The 21,227-nt window shown below is 41.6% G+C and overlaps 1 protein-coding gene across 1 annotated transcript in view; it reads right to left on the bottom strand.

The window, feature by feature from the left end:
- Positions 1-5,167: 5,167 nt before the first annotated feature.
- LOC120569490 (equilibrative nucleoside transporter 2-like) overlaps positions 5,168-21,227 on the bottom strand; it is a gene marked incomplete at its 5' end in the record, with an annotated part of 39,389 nt that continues 23,329 nt past the window's right edge. Inside the window, 3 exons of the mRNA XM_039817350.1 lie at positions 5,168-5,973; positions 7,308-7,513; positions 12,473-12,558. Coding sequence (XP_039673284.1) covers positions 5,862-5,973; positions 7,308-7,513; positions 12,473-12,558 — 404 coding nt within the window. The remainder of the gene's footprint in view (positions 5,974-7,307; positions 7,514-12,472; positions 12,559-21,227) is intronic.

The following is a 21,227-nucleotide window of genomic DNA, read 5'->3' as shown; positions in this document are numbered from 1 at the left end:
ACAAAAACGTCCAAAAAAAAAAAAAAAACATGAAAGACAAAAACGTAGAAAGAAATTGTTCTAAAAACCTTGAAAATGCGACAAAAATATTGAAAAAATGTCCAAAGTAAACCTTGAAAAAGCCCAGTTTTAATTATTAGGGGGAGGGGGGGGGGGTTCAAACCCACCCCCCACCAAAATTACACCTATGATTGTGATGTCATGCACCAAAAAAACAGACAAATGTGTGAAAATCTTCCAATAAACCGATTTGATTCATGTTTCAGATTCAACTCTGAGCCGACTTATAAAACCCAAAAACACAACAGAGACAAGTTCGTGAACTTTATTATGAAAGCAGACAAAAAAAAACTACATTTATTTGATAATATCATAAATTAAAGAGCTCTTTTCATTGTAAAAACAGACATCCTTTACATAGTTGGTTATATTTATCATTCATGAGCTTTTTCTCTTCTCTTATGTTGTTTATTGGGACCGTCATGACGCTGAGACACGAGACAAATTCATTATTAGTGAAAAGTCTGACATTAATTGGATTAAATTACTTTAAATGATTTCTGTTTCAGCCCAGAGCTGACTTGTTAAAAAATTAAATATAAAACACACACATAACAGAAACAATTTTGTGCACTTTTTCCAATGAAAAGCAAACCGAAAATTACATTTTATAACAACAGTTTCTAACAATCTTATTAAAGAGCATCATCATGGTACAAAAAAACTACATAAATAAGAAAAACGAAGTAAAAACACACCCAGTAGAATGACATAAACATTAATTAATATATATATATACATCCCTTAAAACAGTGAAAAACCTGAACATTCAAAATTCTGTATATTATAAAAAAACAAAGTAAAAAATGCCAAAAAAAAAACAAAACACACAAAAAATATATAAAAATACACAAAAATATATATAAAAATACATAAACATACACAAAAATAAATAAAAAAATATAAAAAATTAACAGAAGTCCAGTGATCGACACGCACTCTCAATTATTTTTAAATATTGTAAAATAAAAAAGGTATAAAATTCATCCCGGTTTGACTTCTGTGAACCCGTAAAGCTCTCGCTGGTCGACACAGATTTAGAATCCGTAGCCAATAGGAGCGCAGCGTCGCTGTGATGTCACCACTGTATCTTTTAAACAAGGCACCGAAGGAGAGAGCAGCATCGCCGACTTTGGCTGCATCGATCAAAACGCTCCTTTTTAATTTCTTTTTTATAAAACATACAACGCAGTCATCGACACGACTAAAGTCTGAGCTCAACGCAGCGGACGAGGAAAATATTTTAATTTGGAAATCTTTCTAGATCTGGATTTCAGAATAAAAGGAATTTAACATTTAGAAAATAGACTTTTACACGAAAGCCACATTCCTGTACATTTAACCAACAGCACACACATGGATCCCAGGTGTGTTAGTTGCAGTTGTGTACATGTGTGCTTTTGTGTGAGTGTGCGGTTGTGTACATGTGTGTGAGAGTGTGTGTGTCTGTGCGCGGTTGTGTGTGTGTGTGCGGTTGTGTACATGTGTGCTTTTGTGTGAGTGTGTGTGCGGTTGTGTACATGTGTATGTATGTGTGTGTGAGAGAGAGAGTGAGAGAGTGAGTGTGTGGTTGTGTATGTGCGTGTGTATGTGTGAGAGAGAGAGTGAGTGTGTGAGTCTGTGAGTGTGAGAGTGTGTGTGTGTGCGCGCAGCTGTGTACATGTGTGTGTGTCTGTGAGTGTGTGTGTGTGTGTGCGGTTGTGTACATGTGTGTGTGCGGTTGTGTACATTAGGGTGCATCAAAAAACACAATTCTTGAATTTTGATATGGCTGGGTGCTAAAAGTGTTCCAATATTTGTAGAAACAACACATGCAAAATATTTTTCCAGTACATGATGATTTAGGGGTGCCACCACACATCTGTTTTTTTGGATAAAGTGGTTAACAGTGCTCAATGGTCGCCATGGAGATCTGAGGTAAATGATACTACAGCTCAAGAAAACTGAGGTGATCTTTCTGTTTGAAGTGATATTTCTGTGTTGGGTATGTATTATTACATATGACTATCATATCTATAGTTGTGTCTTTGTATACTTATTTATCATAAGTCATATTTATAGGTATTTGGTGCTCATTACATCTAGCTAACGTTAGCTAGCAACAGTTTGCTAACCACAGTTACCTATCTATGTTGTTATGTGGTTGGAGATGCAGAGGGCGGCGCTGAAACTGCTTGGTGTCCCCGTGTGTATAAGAAGCAGACCAATGAGGCATGTGGAGTGATCATTGCCCGGTTGACATGCAAGTTGCTGCAGGACTGGTGCTGCGCTGACCAGGTTGTCAACATGGCATTTGACACCACAGCGTCAAACGCCGGCCATCTCACAGTAGCCTGCATTGCCATACAGCTCTCACTGGGCCGACCACTGCTTTGATCTGGGTACCGGCACATTGGGGAGGTCCTCCTGAACCAGGTTTTTAAAGACCTGAAGGTGGAGTCATCACGCTCGCCAGAGGTTACCTTGTTCACACGTCAGGGAGAAATGGAACCAGTTACCACAAGAATCCAGCAGCCAATGGTCCCGCTACATTCCTGGTAACACCGAGCAACCACTCCTGGGCAATTTACGTGCTGAACTTGTCAGGTCCGCAAAAGAAGTCACTGACCACAAGCAAGGTGACTACCATGAGTTTGTGCAGCTGTGTCTTGTGTCCACAAGGCACGATGGATGGCCAAGCTGCTCTACACTCTCAAGCTGGCTTTGATGGAGCAGCACATCGCATTGCTTCCCCAGGGCACAATCACCTGGAATGACCTGACACTCTACCACCACCTGCAGGCATACAAGGCTGTAGATGAGGGCATTGCAGAATCAGCGATCAAGCCGCTGGAGAGGCATCGCTGGTACCCGACAAGTGAAATACTACCCCTAGCTCTCTTCAGCAGCAAGGTGCCCAATGATGACAAGCGTGCACTTGCCAGAGCGATCTTGGAGCACAAGCCCGCTGATCTCCCCATGCACATCCCTGAGCAGCGCTTTGGCACTGGCTTTGCTAAGCCAAATTTCCCCACCCTCCCGCCAACCACCAGCTCGGCTGACCTCGCCAATAAGGATTGCTGGTTTGGGATGCACCAGCTGCACATTGATCCAGAATTTATGTCTCTCGATGTGAAGGAATGGGCAACCAATGCTGCGTTCAAAAAAAGTGAGGTCAATGACTGTGCCAAGCATGGCGTCAAGCTCACATCCGACTTCGTCACAGTGGCAAGGAAGGAGCAGCACCTGCAGAATGTGCTGCAGGCAGTTGAACATGACCGCAACCAACAGCCAAACCTTCGCCGCTACAAACGCAAGCCAATCCCTGAATAGGACGGTTACTCTTGGGTGGAGGGTGGGGAGACATATCTGGGGGGAGACAGACTAGCTAGGTTCAGAGTCCAAGTTCCATTTCCTCTCTCTTTCTCCCTGGTGATGTTGCTCAGTGGAGCAGGCTCTGACTAAGATTGAGCAATTAAGTTTGAAGTTTAGTTAGTGTCAGCTCTTACCATTGGGCCCTGTTAGTTGCCAGTGAATTAGCCACTAGAGAGGGTTTGTTCTTTTAAGTGTGTCAGTATCGCCCTTTGTGTTTAACAATAGTCAATTAAACTTTATATGTGTGTTCGACATCCATCACTGCTGCACAAAATTCAGGGTAAGGCCACGTGAACATGTCCCATTGACCTCCATTCATTTTGTCTATAGGACAAATGAATGGAGAATCTTGAAAGTTGAATTCTGAGAAAAGCCCAAGTTGCCCAAAGGGCAAACAAACAACTTTTACTTTGATAACCCTATAGAACATGTTACTGTATAAAAGTTCACTGTACTCAACATTTCCAGGTCAACCTTTTGGCAATTAGACAAAAAATTGCACATTTTTCGAAATTTTGCCAAAGTTCATGTGTTAGGTGGCACCCCTAAATCTCAATGGAATTCCTCAAAACTTTGCAAAAGTCATTTTTATGTTAATTGGAACAAAATGCAATGCCAGCCAAATTGATATTTTGAAATTAAAATTTCCCATTCAAATTTGATGCACCCTAGTGTACATGTGTGCTTTTGTGTGAGTGTGCGGTTGTGGTTGTGTACGTGTGTGTATGTGTGTGAGAGAGAGAGTGTGTGGTTGTGTACATGTGTGTGTATGTGCATGTGTGTGTGTGTGTGTGTGCGCGGTTGTGTACATGTGTGCTTTTGTGTGAGTGTGCGGTAGTGTACATGTGTATGTATGTGTGTGTGAGAGAGAGAGAGAGTGTGTGTGTGTGTACATGTGTGTGTATGTGCGTGTGTGTGTATGTGTGTGAGAGTGTGTGTGTGAGAGAGAGAGTGAGAGAGAGAGAGAGAGTGTGTGAGTCTGAGTGAGTGTGTGTGTGCGGTTGTGTACATGTGTGCTTTTTTGTGTGAGTGTGCGGTTGTGTACATGTGTATGTATGTGAGAGAGAGAGTGAGTGTGAGTGTGAGTGAGTGAGTGAGTGAGTGTGTGTGTGTGTGTGTGTTTGTATGTGTGTGAGTGTGTGTGTGTGTGTGTGTGTGTGTGTGTGTGTGTGTGTGTGGGCTCTTTCATATTTTCTTCTCTCCAGTGGTGGGACTAAAAATAAAAGATGTCTTATAAACATCACTATTCTGAATGTGTTTACACAATAAGAGTCCTACTGCAAAGTGCTTTAGCTTGGCTTCATTCTTTTTAGCTTCTTCAAAATTCTTCTGCTGGTTTATAAGTCGCTAAATGGTCAAACTCAAGGCCTGCGGGCCAAATGCGGCCCCTTGCGGATTTAGATCCGGCCCGTATATATCAATTTGGGTTCACAATACATGTTGGCTCGCCTAGTTGTGCAACCAAACCAGAAACACAGGAAAGTGTTTTTTTAAAATGCAATTACGTGACATTCAAAAGCAGAATTTGGCAGATTTGCCGACTCTGAGACTCAGAGAGTTTTCATATTCAGGCTGAGAAACAGGTTGTAGTTAAAAAACAAAAACAACAAATGTACTCATTGTTTTTGCTTGATTTGCTAAATTCTCTGATGGCTAAGGAACTCTTTTGATGACTTTCGTTGGGCTTCATGTCAACACAAATGCGACAAAAATGTCAGAAAAAAGCAACACATTTACAAAAAGGTGACAAATGTCTGAGAAAGCCACAAAAAAAGTCTGAAGAAAACCAAGAAAAATGAGGAAAAAAATACCAAAATGTTTTAAAAACAGTGACACACAGTAACAAAAAGCACCTCAATAAACTCCACATGTCTGGCCCCTCGGTGCGATTCTCTTTTTCCAGTGTGGCCCTCTGGGAAACTGAGTTTGACTAGGGCCAAATTACCTTTCGGATCTACTTGTTATGAACCGCAGAAGGCCTCTGAGATCCTCAGGGACAGGTCTGCTTGGCCTTCCCCAGAATCAGAACAAAAAAAAGGGAGGAAGCTGCGTTCAGTTTCTACGCTCCACGTATATCTGTGTGTGGAAGGTAAACTGTAGGTCGGCACCTACACGCTCAGCTCTTTAAAATCAAGGCTGAAGACCTTTCTTTTTCGATACTGCCTTTGTTTAATTCTTTGCACTGCACTGGGAATTTTATTCTTCTATTCCTGTATTTAATCTAATTTTGATTAACTGTTTTTAATTGTGTATGAACTGCTTCTGTATTAACTTCTGTATTAACTTGTATTCATTTCTAATTTTGCACCGCTGCTGAAATGTGCTATAATAAAATAAATGAATAAAATTGGCTTGCCTTCTTTTGACAGGATGAAACTGACATTTCATCACATCTTGGTGCTTTTGTCCTTGTTTGAGTTTCAGGCTGTGTGCTCGTCCCTGGTCGTCTAGACCAGTTGTCCCAGTAGGAAGGAGAAAGACGCTCCCAGCGCCAGACCCAGAACCAGGAAGAAGGTCATCAGGGACCCGGCCGTCTCGCAGTCTTTACTCCGCACTAACCTGACACACACACACACACACACACACACACACACACACACACACACACACACACACACACACACACACACACACACACAATCAAAACATGGCCGCACTCACAGAGACGCTACAGAAATCAGGTATCAGAATGAATCTTCCCCCAGTTGATTCCTTAAATTAAGACGAGTATTTTTTCTATTGCTAGTTTTCTGATATTTTTATGTTAAAGTGCTCATATTATGCTTTTTGGGGTTGTAACAGGGACTTACCATCTCCAACAGAAAACACTGCTAGCTGACTGGCTAGTAGTCCTTACCTAGCTACTGTCAGGGCACGCCCTCATACTCTGCTTCTGACTGGCTAGTAGTCCTTACCTAGGTACTGTCAGGGCACGCCCTCATACTCTGCTTCTGACTGGCTAGTAGTCCTTACCTAGGTACTGTCAGGGCACGCCCTCATACTCTGCTTCTGACTGGCTAGTAGTCCTTACCTAGGTACTGTCAGGGCACGCCCTCATACTCTGCTTCTGACTGGCTAGTAGTCCTTACCTAGGTACTGTCAGGGCACGCCCTCATACTCTGCTTCTGACTGGCTAGTAGTCCTTACCTTGGTACTGTCAGGGCACGCCCTCATACTCTGCTTCTGACTGGCTAGTAGTCCTTACCTAGCTACTGTCAGGGCACGCCCTCATACTCTGCTTCTGACTGGCTAGTAGTCCTTACCTAGGTACTGTCAGGGCACGCCCTCATACTCTGCTTCTGACTGGCTAGTAGTCCTTACCTAGGTACTGTCAGGGCACGCCCTCATACTCTGCTTCTGACTGGCTAGTAGTCCTTACCTAGGTACTGTCAGGGCGCGCCCTCATACTCTGCTTCTGACTGGCTAGTAGTCCTTACCTAGGTACTGTCAGGGCACGCCCTCATACTCTGCTTCTGACTGGCTAGTAGTACTTACCTAGGTACTGTCAGGGCACGCCCTCATACTCTGCTTCTGACTGGCTAGTAGTACTTACCTAGGTACTGTCAGGGCACGCCCTCATACTCTGCTTCTGACTGGCTAGTAGTCCTTACCTAGGTACTGTCAGGGCCCTCATACTCTGCTTCTGACTGGCTAGTAGTCCTCACCTAGTTACTGTCAGGGCACGCCCTCATACTCTGCTTCTGATTTCAAAAAAATATATATATATCGTCCGATATATATCGGAATATCAGATTTTAAAATCACCAAATATTTGTATCGATATCGGCCTTAAAAATCCTTTATCGGTCGGGCCCTCTCAAATACCAAATACATCTGGTTTACGTTTATGTCCCGATAGCCCCAGCACTATACGCGACCTAACACAGACTCACTGCGGAGCGTAGGCCATGCAGAGGCTCGCCAGGTAGCCGTTGGAGAAGGAAAACAGGGCCATGATGGTGACGAAGGCGCCGTCGTGGCGGAAGACGTGCCTGAAGACGGAGAGTCTGGAGTCCTGGACGTTACACATCATGAGCAGAGGGATGAAGACCACACGGGACAACACCGCGACAGGAAACACACGGCTCTCCTTCGAAGGCTGCACAACACATCAACATTGTGATATGTTATAATACAGTAAGCAGGGGTGGAATGTAACTAGGTATATTTACTCCAGTACTGTACTTAAAAGGTCCTATGACATGCTGCTTTTTGGATGCTTTTATATAGACCTTAGTGGTCCCCTAATACTGTATCGGAAATCTCTTTTATATAGACCTTAGTGGTCCCCTAATACTGTATCTGAAGTCTCTTTTATATAGGCCTTAGTGGTCCCCTAATACTGTATCGAAGTCTCTTTTATATAGACCTTAGTGGTCCCCTAATACTGTATCTGAAGTCTCTTTTATATAGGCCTTAGTGGTCCCCTAATACTGTATCTGAAGTCTCTTTTATATAGACCTTAGTGGTCCCCTAATACTGTATCTGAAGTCTCTTTTATATAGGCCTTAGTGGTCCCCTAATACTGTATCTGAAGTCTCTTTTATATAGGCCTTAGTGGTCCCCTAATACTGTATCTGAAGTCTCTTTATATAGGCCTTAGTGGTCCCCTAATACTGTATCTGAAGTCTCTTTTATATAGACCTTAGTGGTCCCCTAATACTGTATCTGAAGTCTCTTTTATATAGGCCTTAGTGGTCCCCTAATACTGTATCTGAAGTCTTTTATATAGGCCTTAGTGGTCCCCTAATACTGTATCTGAAGTCTTTTATATAGGCCTTAGTGGTCCCCTAATACTGTATCTGAAGTCTCTTTATATAGGCCTTAGTGGTCCCCTAATACTGTATCTGAAGTCTCTTTTATATAGGCCTTAGTGGTCCCCTAATACTGTATCTGAAGTCTCTTTTATATAGACTCGTAGTGGTCCCCTAATACTGTATCTGAAGTCTCTTTTATATAGGCCTTAGTGGTCCCCTAATACTGTATCTGAAGTCTCTTTATATAGGCCTTAGTGGTCCCCTAATACTGTATCTGAAGTCTTTTTATATAGGCCTTAGTGGTCCCCTAATACTGTATCTGAAGTCTCTTTTATATAGGCCTTAGTGGTCCCCTAATACTGTATCTGAAGTCTCTTTTATATAGGCCTTAGTGGTCCCCTAATACTGTATCTGAAGTCTTTTATATAGACCTTAGTGGTCCCCTAATACTGTATCTGAAGTCTTTTTATATAGGCCTTAGTGGTCCCCTAATACTGTATCTGAAGTCTCTTTTATAGGCCTTAGTGGTCCCCTAATACTGTATCTGAAGTCTTTTTATATAGGCCTTAGTGGTCCCCTAATACTGTATCTGAAGTCTTTTTTATATAGGCCTTAGTGGTCCCCTAATACTGTATCTGAAGTCTCTTTATATAGGCCTTAGTGGTCCCCTAATACTGTATCTGAAGTCTCTTTATATAGACCTTAGTGGTCCCCTAATACTGTATCTGAAGTCTCTTTTATATAGACCTTAGTGGTCCCCTAATACTGTATCTGAAGTCTCTTTATATAGACCTTAGTGGTCCCCTAATACTGTATCTGAAGTCTCTTTTATATAGACCTTAGTGGTCCCCTAATACTAGTTACTTTAGTTACTCCTCTACATTCATGTTACAGCTTTAGTTACTAGTTACTTTAGTTACTCCACTACATTCATCTGTTACAGCTTTAGTTACTAGTTACTTTAGTTACTCCACTACATTCATCTGTTACAGCTTTAGTTACTAGTTACTTTAGTTACTCCTCTACATTCATCTGTTACAGCTTTAGTTACTAGTTACTTTAGTTACTCCACTACATTCATCTGTTACAGCTTTTAGTTACTAGTTACTTTAGTTACTCCACTACATTCATCAGTTCCAGCTTTAGTTACTAGTTACTTTAGTTACTCCTTACATTCATCAGTTCAGCTTTAGTTACTAGTTACTTTAGTTACTCCTCTACATTCATCTGTTACAGCTTTAGTTACTAGTTACTTTAGTTACTCCGCTACATTCATCTGTTCCAGCTTTAGTTACTAGTTACTTTAGTTACTCCGCCACATTCATCAGTTCCAGCTTTAGTTACTAGTTACTTTAGTTACTCCGCTACATTCATCAGTTCCAGCTTTAGTTACTAGTTACTTTAGTTACTCCTCTACATTCATCTGTTACAGCTTTAGTTACTAGTTACTTTAGTTACTCCTCTACATTCATCTGTTACAGCTTTGGTTACTAGTTACTTTAGTTACTCACCATTCATCTGTTCCAGCTTTAGTTACTAGTTACTTTAGTTACTCCGCTACATTCATCTGTTCCAGCTTTAGTTACTAGTTACTTTAGTTACTCCACTACATTCATCTGTTCCAGCTTTAGTTACTAGTTACTTTAGTTACTCCGCTACATTCATCTGTTCCAGCTTTAGTTACTAGTTACTTTAGTTACTCGCTACATTCATCTGTTCCAGCTTTAGTTACTAGTTACTTTAGTTACCTCACTACATTCATCTGTTCCAGCTTTAGTTACTAGTTACTTTAGTTACTCCGCTACATTCACCTGTTCCAGCTTTAGTTACTAGTTACTTTAGTTACTCCGCTACATTCACCTGTTCCAGCTTTAGTTACTAGTTACTTTAGTTTCTCCACTACATTCGTCTGTTACAGCTTTAGTTACTAGTTACTTTAGTTACTAGTTACTTTTACTCCCTACATTCATCTGTTACAGCTTTAGTTACTAGTTATTTAGTTACTTCTTTAACTCCTCTACATTCATCTGTTACAGCTTTGTTACTAGTTACTTTGACTATACTTTTACTCCTCTACATTCATCTGTTACAGCTTTAGTTACTAGTTACTTTAGTTACTAGTTACTTTTTCTCCTCTACATTCATCTGTTACAGCTTTAGTTACTAGTTACTTTAGTTACTCCTACATCATCTTCCTTTGTTACTAGTTACTTTAGTTACTCCACGTACATTCATCTGTTCCAGCTTTAGTTACTAGTTACTTTAGTTACTCCGCCACATTCACCTGTTCCAGCTTTAGTTACTAGTTACTTTAGTTACTCCGCTACATTCACCTGTTCCAGCTTTAGTTACTAGTTACTTTAGTTACTCCACTACATTCTGTTACAGCTTTAGTTACTAGTTACTTTAGTTTCTCCTACATTCTCTGTTACAGCTTTAGTTACTAGTTACTTTAGTTACTCCTCTACATTCATCTGTTACAGCTTTAGTTACTAGTTACTTTAGTTACTAGTTACTTTTAGCCGCTACATTCATCTGTTCCAGCTTTAGTTACTAGTTACTTTAGTTACTCCCTACATTCATCTGTTCCAGCTTTAGTTACTAGTTACTTTAGTTACTCCGCTACATTCATCTGTTCCAGCTTTAGTTACTAGTTACTTTAGTTACTCCGCTACATTCATCTGTTCCAGCTTTAGTTACTAGTTACTTTAGTTACTCCGCTACATTCATCTGTTCCAGCTTTAGTTACTAGTTACTTTAGTTACTCCTCTACATTCATCTGTTACAGCTTTAGTTACTAGTTACTTTAGTTACTCCTCTACATTCATCTGTTACAGCTTTAGTTACTAGTTACTTTAGTTACTCCTCTACATTCATCTGTTACAGCTTTAGTTACTAGTTACTTTAGTTACTCCACTACATTCATCTGTTCCAGCTTTAGTTACTAGTTACTTTAGTTACTCCGCTACATTCATCTGTTCCAGCTTTAGTTACTAGTTACTTTAGTTACTCCGCTACATCATCTGTTACAGCTTTAGTTACTAGTTACTTTAGTTACTCACACATTCATCTGTTCCAGCTTTAGTTACTAGTTACTTTAGTTACCCTCTACATTCATCTGTTCCAGCTTTAGTTACTAATTTAGTTACTCTTTAGTTACTCCGCTACATTCATCTGTTACAGCTTTAGTTACTAGTTACTTGTATCTGTTCCCTTATAGCTTTAGTCCACTACATTCATCTGTTCCAGCTTTAGTTACTAGTTACTTTAGTTACTCCGCTACATTCATCTGTTCCAGCTTTAGTTACTAGTTACTTTAGTTAATCTACATCTATTCCTTTAGTTACTAGTTACTTTAGTTACTTCGCTAATTCATCTGTTACAGCTTTAGTTACTAGTTACTTTAGTTACTCCGCTACATTCATCTGTTACAGCTTTAGTTCTAGTTACTTTAGTTACTCCCTTACATTCATCTGTTACAGCTCAGTTACTGTTACTAGTTACTTTACACATTAAGATTCCATTACAGATTTTTATGTTGTATGTGTGTGTTTGTGTGTGTGTTTGTGTTTGTGTGTGTGTTGTGTGTGTTTGTGTGTGTTTGTGTGTGTTTGTGTGTGTGTTTGTGTGTGTGTGTGTGTGTTTTTTTTTGTGTTTGTGTGTGTGTGTGTTTGTGTGTGTGTGTTGTTGTGTGTGTGTGTGTGTGTTTGTGTGTGTGTGTGTGTGTGTGTGTTTGTGTGTGTGTTTGTGTGTGTGTGTTTGTGTGTGTGTGTGTGTGTTTGTGTGTGTGTGTTTGTGTGTGTGTGTGTGTGTATGTGTGTGTTTGTGTGTGTGTGTGTGTGTGTGTTTGTGTGTGTGTGTGTGTGTGTTTGTGTGTGTGTGTGTGTGTGTTTGTGTGTGTGTGTGTTTGTGTGTGTGTGTTTGTGTGTTTGTGTGTGTGTGTGTGTGTGTGTTTGTGTGTGTGTGTGTGTGTGTGTTTGTGTGTGTGTGTGTGTGTGTGTGCCATTAAACACACAGCTGGTTGGATCCTCTACCCTTTCTACAACGGGAGGATTGTTTTTTACTTTTAATACTTTAACTACATTTTCCCGATGATATTTACAGACTCTTACTGAAGTTACATTTCCAATGCAGGACTTTAACTTGTGAAGTCAACAGCTTAATGCTCCGGAGAAATACTTTAAAAGTGCAAATAAGGGCACACAACGTTTCGGCCCACCTGGCCAAACTGTTGTGCTGAAACGTTGTGTTCCTTATTAGCACCGTTGAAGTATTTTTGAATCTTTGAGCAGCAGGCTCACCCATTGGACGAGAGACGGGGCGCTGCGGCCGACCAAGTCCATGGCGTTGAAAACGATGAAGCAGCAAACGCAGGTGAACACTTTGTCTGGAAGAGATGGAGAGCAGGGTGAGCCAAAAACAACCAAAGACACCACATCCACTGGCTGATGGGTGGATAGTTGTTGATTTTAAAAAGCGCTCTTCCAGATTGTGACAGTTTGTCTAAATCCGTTTTGTTTTGTTCTTTTCTAAATGGGGTGCCAGCCAGGTCTCTCTCCTGACATCTAAGATAAGATGGTTCAAGGTTTAGGTCAGTTGTATTTTGTATGTTTAGTTTTGGGATCTAGATCAAACCACACAAGCGCGCACATATAAAAATGTACACCCTATACACATTAAACAACAAAAACATAAACCCAACAAAACACAATGCACATTCCAAGGTTCAAATCAAAGATCATATAATTAACACAAAGGTAAGCCAAGCACAAGAAAGAAGTGTATCGTCCAAATGTCCAAAAATAGAGAAATCCAAAATAGAGCAATCCACAAAAAGAAAATCCAACAAAAGAAATCCGCCTCAGGTTTTCTTTAGGTACTTAGTTCAGTTTTAGAGCACAACAAGTAATTGGTCAGTTCCAATACAGTCTTGTAGTCTGCTCGTGGTGCACAGCAATAAACACAAATAAAGACACTTTCAAGGTAAAGTAAAAGGTTTGTTGACTTACAACGTTTATACCAGTTCAGTCAGTCAAGTAGTCAGTGCAGTCAGTCCGCGAATCCAGTCCGGAGTTTAGCAGGAGTTTTGGGTGAAGACTGCTGTCGGTGAGCTGCTGAGAGGTGAAAGTGAAAAGTGATAGTTCGAAGGTTTAGGCCGGTTCGTTGATGAGCTGTCAGTGGCGAACAACGTTTTTAAAGGGGATTAAAACGACCTTAACTGAATCTGCCGCGCAACTGAGCTGTAGCTCCGCTGACCCTGTACACTGCTTCCCCCCACCACGTTCCACTCAATCCCGCAACCAGGAAGTGCTCTCTGTCTCCTCCCTCTCAAAAACACCGGGGTCATCATCTGTTTAAGGGCGGTCCCACTGCACAGCTGATTGAAACTTTTAAAGTTGTCACAAGATGTAACTAACGTGTTTCTGGTGAAAAACCTAAAGTAACTGCTGTAGTATAACTAGCAGGAGGTAAGTTATACTTGAGGTAAGTTTGAAGACATTACCTTATTTAATCATTAAATTAATAATTTTTTTTGTTATCTCTTTTGTTGTTGTAAGTACATAACCTGTTTGTACTAGTGTAGAAGTTCGGTATCGTTTCGGGCATTATTAGTGGGGTAACTTACGAGATACATCACTGGATCCATTACGCGCGCCTAAGCTATTCAGCTGATAACATTGGGAGAGTTATCCCAATGTTAGAGCCAGGTGAAAAAAGCTTCTGGGGGAGCGGGTGTTTGGCTCGAGGTCATGGTGCAAAGGACCCTAGGGTGAATTACTCCGAACCATCACTTTAATGTACTCTCTTTTCCAAAGCTGCCTTCAAGTACGGTTGCGGAAATGTTTGATTTCCCTGGTTGCTTTTGAATGTTTGCTGTTGAAAGGCACCGAAGCTCAAAAAATGGTATTCGCTGCTACAGCCAAAGTCTCGCATCGCCAGCCCTACCTCCGCGGCGGTGAGGAAGGTCTGGCTATTCCACACAGCATTCTGGGATGGGAGAAAAATGTGCTCTGGTTTATTGGCATTTCTTTAAACCAGTGTTTCTCAAATGGTGGACGGTCCCCCTTTGGGGTGTACTCTGGAGGACTGCAGGGGGTATGTGTCCCCCTAGGGGTACTCTGGAGGACTGCAGGGGGTATGTGTCCCCTAGGGGTACTCTGGAGGACTGCAGGGGTGCGTGTCCCCCTAGGGGTACTCTGGAGGACTGCAGGGGGTACGTGTCCCCCTAGAGGTACTCTGGAGGACTGCAGGGGTACGTGAGCGCTTTTTAAAAAGGTTTTTGTCACTATTTTCAACCTGTTCTTGCCTTCCTTCCTTTCTTCTACGGTCTTCTTTTTTTCTCCAAGTTTGTCGAAGTTTTTGTTGCTTTTTTCAAAAAACAATTCTGCTTTTCAAGGTTTATGTCCACTTTTTGTTTTCAAGTTTATCTTCCTTCTTTCTACTGTTTTTTTTTTTTTTACAAGTCTGTTGCTTTTGAGAGTTTTTGACAATATTTTCCACCTATTCTTGCCTTATTTCCTTCTTTCTACCGACTTTTTCTAAGTTTATACTTAAAAAGAAAAAAAAAAGTTTTTCAGTTACATGTTGCTGTTGTTTGGAAATCTATCGCTGGTCAGGGGTACATGGGCTTATAAACACAATTCAAAATTGGGGCACATTAGTGAAAAATAATTTGAGAACCATTTCTTTAAACCAATCACAGTCGTCTTAGGGTGGGGCTAAGCTCCAGACGGAGCCACGGTGCTTTTAAGGTAGGCCGTTCGTTGATGAGCTGTCAGTGGCGAACAAGCGTTTTTAAAGGGATTAAACGACCTTAACTGAATCTGCCGGCAACTGAGCTGTAGCTCCGCTGACCCTGACAGCTTCCCCTCCGACCGTTCCACTCAATCCCGCAACCAGGAAGTGCTCTCTGTCTCCTCCCTCTCAAAAACACCCGGGTCATCATCTGTTTAAGGCGGTCCCACTGCACAGCTGATTGAAACTTTTAAAGTTGTCACAAGATGTAACTAACGTTTCTGGTGAAAAACCTAAAGTAACTGCTGTAGTATAACTAGCAGGAGGCAAGTTATAATTGAGGTAAGTTTGAAGACATTACCTTATTTAATCATTAAATTAATAATTTTTTTGTTATCTCTTTTTTTTTTCGGTGTTGTAAGTACATAACCTGTTTGTACTAGTGTAGAAGTTTGGTATCGTTCCGGGCATTATTAGTGGGGTAACTTACGGAGATACATCACTGGATCCATTAGCGGCCTGCGCTAAGCTATTCAGCTGATAACATTGGGAGAGTTATCCCAATGTTAGACCCAGGTGAAAAAGCTTCTGGGGTGTTGGGCTCGAGGTCATGGTGCAAAGGACCCTAGGGTGAATTACTCCGAACCATCACTTTAATGTACTCTCTTTTTCCAAAGCTGCCTTCAAAATGCGGTTGAAATGTTTGATTTCCCTGGTTGCTTTTGAATGTTTGCTGTTGAAAGGCACCGAAGCTCAAAAAATGGTATTCGCTGCTACAGCCAAAGTCGCCATCGCCCCAGACCTTCCTCCACAGCGCTGTGGAGGAAGGTCTGGCTATTCCACAGCATTCTGGGATGGGGAAAAATATGCTCTGGTTTATTGGCATTTCTTTAAACCAGTGTTTCTCAAATGGTGGAACGTGTCCCCCTTGGGGTACTCTGGAGGACTGCAGGGGGTATGTGTCCCCCTAGGGGTACTCTGGAGGACTGCAGGGGGTATGTGTCCCCCTAGGGGTACTCTGGAGGACTGCAGGGGGTACGTGTCCCCCTAGAGGTACTCTGGAGGACTGCAGGGGGTACGTGTCCCCCTAGGGGTACTCTGGAGGACTGCAGGGGGTACGTGTCCCCCTAGAGGTACTCTGGAGGACTGCAGGGGGTACGTGGCGCTTTAAAAAGGTTTTGTCACTATTTTCAACCTGTTCTTGCCTTCCTTCCCTTTCTTCACGGTCTTCTTTTTTTCTCCAAGTTTGTCGGAAGTTTTTGTTGCTTTTTCAAAAACAATTCTGCTTTTTCAAGGTTTATGTCACTTTTTGAAGTTTATCTTCCTTCTTTCTACTGTTTTTTTTTTTTTTTTTTTTTTTACAAGTCTGTTGCTTTTAACGAAGTTTTTGACAATATTTTCCACCTATTCTTGCCTTATTTCCTTCTTTCTACCGACTTTTCTAAGTTTATACTTAAAAAAAAAAAAAAAAAAGTTTTCCGTTACATTTTCTTAAATTACGCTGGTCGGGGGTACATGGGCTTATAAACACAATTCAAAATTGGGGCACATTAGTGAAAAATAATTTGAGAACCATTTCTTTAAACCAATCACAGTCGTCTATTGGCGGGGCTAAGCTCCAGACGGAGCCACGGTGCTTTTAAGGTAGGCCGTTCGTTGATGAGCTGTCAGTGGCGAACAACGTTTTAAAAAGGGATTAAAACGACCTTAACTGAATCTGCCGCAACTGAGCTGTAGCTCCGCTGACCCTGTACACTGCTTCCCCTCGCCACCGTGTTCCACTCAATCCCGCAACCAGGAAGTGCTCTCTGTCTCCTCCCTCTCAAAAACACCGGGGTCATCATCTGTTTATAAGGTCCCACTGCACAGCTGATTGAAACTTTTAAAGTTGTCACAAGATGTAACTAACGTTTCTGGTGAAAACCTAAAGTAACTGCTGTAGTATAACTAGCAGGAGGCAAGTTATAATTGAGGTAAGTTTGAAGACATTACCTTATTTAACCATTAAATTAATAATTTTTTTTGTTATCTCTTTTGGGTGTTGTAAGTACATAACCTGTTTGTACTAGTGTAGAAGTTTGGTATCGTTTCGGGCATTATTAGTGGGGTAACTTACGAGATACATCACTGGATCCATAGCCGCTGCGCTATCTATTCAGCTGATAACATTGGGAGAGTTATCCCAATGTTAGACCCAGGTGAAAAAGCTTCTGGGGGCGGGTGTTTGGCTCGAGGTCATGGTGCAAAGGACCCTAGGGTGAATTACTCGAACCATCACTTTAATGTACTCTCTTTTTCCAAAGCTGCCTTCTAGGCACGGTCGGAAATGTTTGATTTCCCTGGTTGCTTTTGAATGTTTGCTGTTGAAAGGCACCGAAGCTCAAAAAATGGTATTCGCTGCTACAGCCAAAGTCTCGCGATCGCCAGACCTTCCTCCACAGCTGTGGAGGAAGGTCTGGCTATTCCACACGCATTCTGGGATGGGAGAAAAATTGTCTCTGGTTTATTGGCATTTCTTTAAACCAGTGTTTCTCAAATGGTGGAACGTGTCCCCTTAGGGGTTACTCTGGAGGACTGCAGGGGGTATGTGTCCCCCTAGGGGTACTCTGGAGGACTGCAGGGGTACGTGTCCCCCTAGGGGTACTCTGGAGGACTGCAGGGGTGCGTGTCCCCTAGAGGTACTCTGGAGGACTGCAGGGGGTACGTGTCCCCTAGGGGTACTCTGGAGGACTGGGTACTGCCCGGAGGATTTGAGGGGTGCAGCGCGCGCTTTTTAAAAAGGTTTTTGTCACTATTTTCAACCTGTTTTTGCCTCTTTCCTTTTTGTCTCTTTTTTTTTTCCAAGTTTGTCGAAGTTTTGTTGCTTTTTTTCAAAAAACAATTCTGCTTTTTCAAGGTTTATGTCACTTTTTCGAAGTTTATCTTTTTTTTTTTTTTTTTTTTTTTTTTTTTTACATTTTTTTACAAGTCTGTTGCTTTGAACGGTTTTGACAATATTTTCCACCTATTCTTGCCTTATTTCCTTCTTTCTACCGACTTTTCTAAGTTTATAATTTAAAAAAAAAAAAAAAAAAGTTAAAAATAAAAAAATTTTTCAGTTACATGTTGCTGTTGTTTGGTAAATCTATCGCTGGTCAGGGGGTACATGGCTTATAAACACAATTCAAAATTGGGGCACATTAGTGAAAAATAATTTGAGAACCATTTCTTTTAAACCAATCACAGTCGTCTTGGGGCGGGGCTAAGCTCCAGACGGAGCCACGGTGCTTTTAAGGTAGGCCGTTCGTTGATGAGCTGTCAGTGGCGAACAACGTTTTTAAGGGATTAAAACGACCTTAACTGAATCTGCCGCTAACTGAGCTGTAGCTCCGCTGACCCTGTACACTGCTTCCCCTCCGACACGTTCCACTCAATCCCGCAACCAGGAAGTGCTCTCTGTCTCCTCCCTCTCAAAACACCGGAGTCATCATCTGTTTAAGGGCGGTCCCACTGCACAGCTGATTGAAACTTTTAAAGTTGTCACAAGATGTAACTAACGTTTCTGGTGAAAAACCAAAAAGTAACTGCTGTAGTATAACTAGCAGGAGGCAAGTTATAATTGAGGTAAGTTCGAAGACATTACCTTATTTAATCATTAAATTAATAATTTTTTTGTTATCTCTTTCGGTGTTGTAAGTACATAACCTGTTTGTACTAGTGTAGAAGTTTGGTATCGTCGGGCATTATTAGTGGGGTAACTTTACGAGATACATCACTGGATCCATTAGCGCCTGCGCTAAGCTATTCAGCTGATAACATTGGGAGAGTTATCCCAATGTTAGACCCAGGTGAAAAAGCTTCTGGCGGGTGTTTGGCTCGAGGTCATGGTGCAAAGGACCCTAGGGTGAATTATCCCGAACCATCACTTTAATGTACTCTCTTTTTCCAAAGCTGCCTTCAAGCACGGTCGGAAATGTTTGATTTCCTGGTTGCTTTTGAATGTTTGCTGGGGGCTGACCGAAGGCCGGCTCAAAAAATGGTATTCGCTGCTACAGCCACTCAAGATCGCTGCAGACCTTCCTCCACAGCGCTGTGGGAGGAAGGTCTGGCTATTCCACACAGCATTCTGGGATGGGAGAAAAATGTGCTCTGGTTTATTGGCATTTCTTTAAACCAGTGTTTTCTCAAATGGTGGAACGTGTCCCCCTTTGGGGTACTCTGGAGGACTGCAGGGGGTATGTGTCCCCTTAGAGGTACTCTGGAGGACTGCAGGGTATGTGTCCCCCCTAGAGGTACTCTGAGGACTGCAGGAGGTCCCAGGGACTCTGGAGGATGAGGGGGTATTCCCCAAACTGAGGACTGCGGGTACGTGGAGCTTTTAAAAAGGTTTTTGTCACTATTTTCAACCTGTTCTTGCCTTCCTTCCTTTCTTCACGGTCTTCTTTTTTTCTCCAAGTTTGTCGAGTTTTTGTTGCTTTTTCATAAAACAATTCTGCTTTTTCTGGGTTTATGTCACTTTTTCGAAGTTTATCTTCCTTCTTTCTACTGTTTTTTTTTTTTTTTACAAGTCTGTTGCTTTTAACGAAGTTTTTGACAATATTTTCCACCTATTCTTGCCTTATTTCCTTCTTTCTACCGACTTTTTCTAAGTTTATACTTAAAAAAGAAAAAAAAAAGTTTTTCAGTTACATGTTGCTGTTGTTTGGTAAATCTATCGCTGGTCAGGGGTACATGGCTTATAAACACAATTCAAAAATTGGGGCAGACATTAGTGAAAAAATAATTTGAGAACCATTTCTTTAAACCAATCACAGTCGTCTTGAGGGGCTAAGCTCCAGACGGAGCCGCACGGTGCTTTTAAGGCCGTTCGTTGATGAGCTGTCAGTGGCGGAACAACGTTTTTAAGGGATTAAAACGACCTTAACTGAATCTGCCGCGCAACTGAGCTGTAGCTCCGCTGACCCTGTACACTGCTTCCCCTCCGACACGTTCCACTCAATCCCGCAACCAGGAAGTGCTCTCTGTCTCCTCCCTCTCAAAAACACCGGAGTCATCATCTGTTTAAGGGGCGGTCCCACTGCACAGCTGATTGAAACTTTTAAAGTTGTCACAAGATGTAACTAACGTTTCTGGTGAAAAACCTAAAGTAACTGCTGTAGTATAACTAGCAGGAGGCAAGTTATAATTGAGGTAAGTTTGAAGACATTACCTTATTTAATCATTAAATTAATAATTTTTTTGTTATCTCTTTCGTTTTGTGAAGTACATAACCTGTTTGTACTAGTGTAGACAATCGGATTCGCATTATAGAGTTTGGTAGTAATTTTAATGGTGGTAAGGATACATCACTGGATCCATTAGCCGCCCGCGCTTAAGCTATTCAGCTGATAACATTGGGAGAGTTATCCCAATGTTAGACCCAGGTGAAAAAGCTTCTGGGCGGGTGTTTGGCTCGAGGTCATGGTGCAAAGGACCCTAGGGTGAATTACTCCGAACCATCACTTTAATGTACTCTCTTTTTCCAAAGCTGCCTTCAAGTACGGTCGGAAATGTTTGATTTCCCTGGTTGCTTTTGAATGTTTGCTGTTGAAAGGCACCGAAGCTCAAAAAAATGGTATTCGCTGCTACAGCCAAAGTCTCGCATCGCCAGACCTTCCTCCACAGCGCTGTGGAGGAAGGTCTGCGCGCACACAGCATTCTGGGATGGGAGAAAAATGTGCTCTGGTTTATTGGCATTTCTTTAAACCAGTGTTTCTCAAATGGTGGAACGTTCCCCCGGTACTCTGCCCGGGGGCCTATCCCTAGAGGTACTCTGGAGGACTGCAGGGGGTACGTGGGAGCTTTTTAAAAAGGTTTTGTCACTATTTTCAACCTGTTCTTGCCTTCCTTCCTTTCTTCACGGTCTTCTTTTTTCTCCAAGTTTGCGAAGTCGTTTTGTTGCTTTTTCAAAAACAATTCTGCTTTTTCGGTTTATGTCACTTTTTCAAGTTTATCTTCCTTCTTTCTACTGTTTTTTTTTTTTTTTTTTTTTACAAGTCTGTTGCTTTAACGTAAGTTTTTGACAATATTTTCCACCTATTCTTGCCTTATTTCCTTCTTTCTACCGACTTTTCTAAGTTTATACTTAAAAAGAAAAAAAAAAGTTTTTCAGTTACATGTTGCTGTTGTTTGGTAAATCTATCGCTGGTCAGGGGTACATGGGCTTATAAACACAATTCAAAATTGGGGCACATTAGTGAAAAATAATTTGAGAACCATTTCTTTAAACCAATCACAGCGCTCGTCTTGGCGGGCTAAGCTCCAGACGGAGCCACGGTGCTTTTTATAGGCCGTTCGTTGATG

This window comes from Perca fluviatilis, chromosome 1 (assembly GCF_010015445.1).
Source record: "Perca fluviatilis chromosome 1, GENO_Pfluv_1.0, whole genome shotgun sequence".
NCBI lineage: Eukaryota > Metazoa > Chordata > Actinopteri > Perciformes > Percidae > Perca > Perca fluviatilis.
This window is presented reverse-complemented; position numbering and strand designations above follow the sequence as displayed.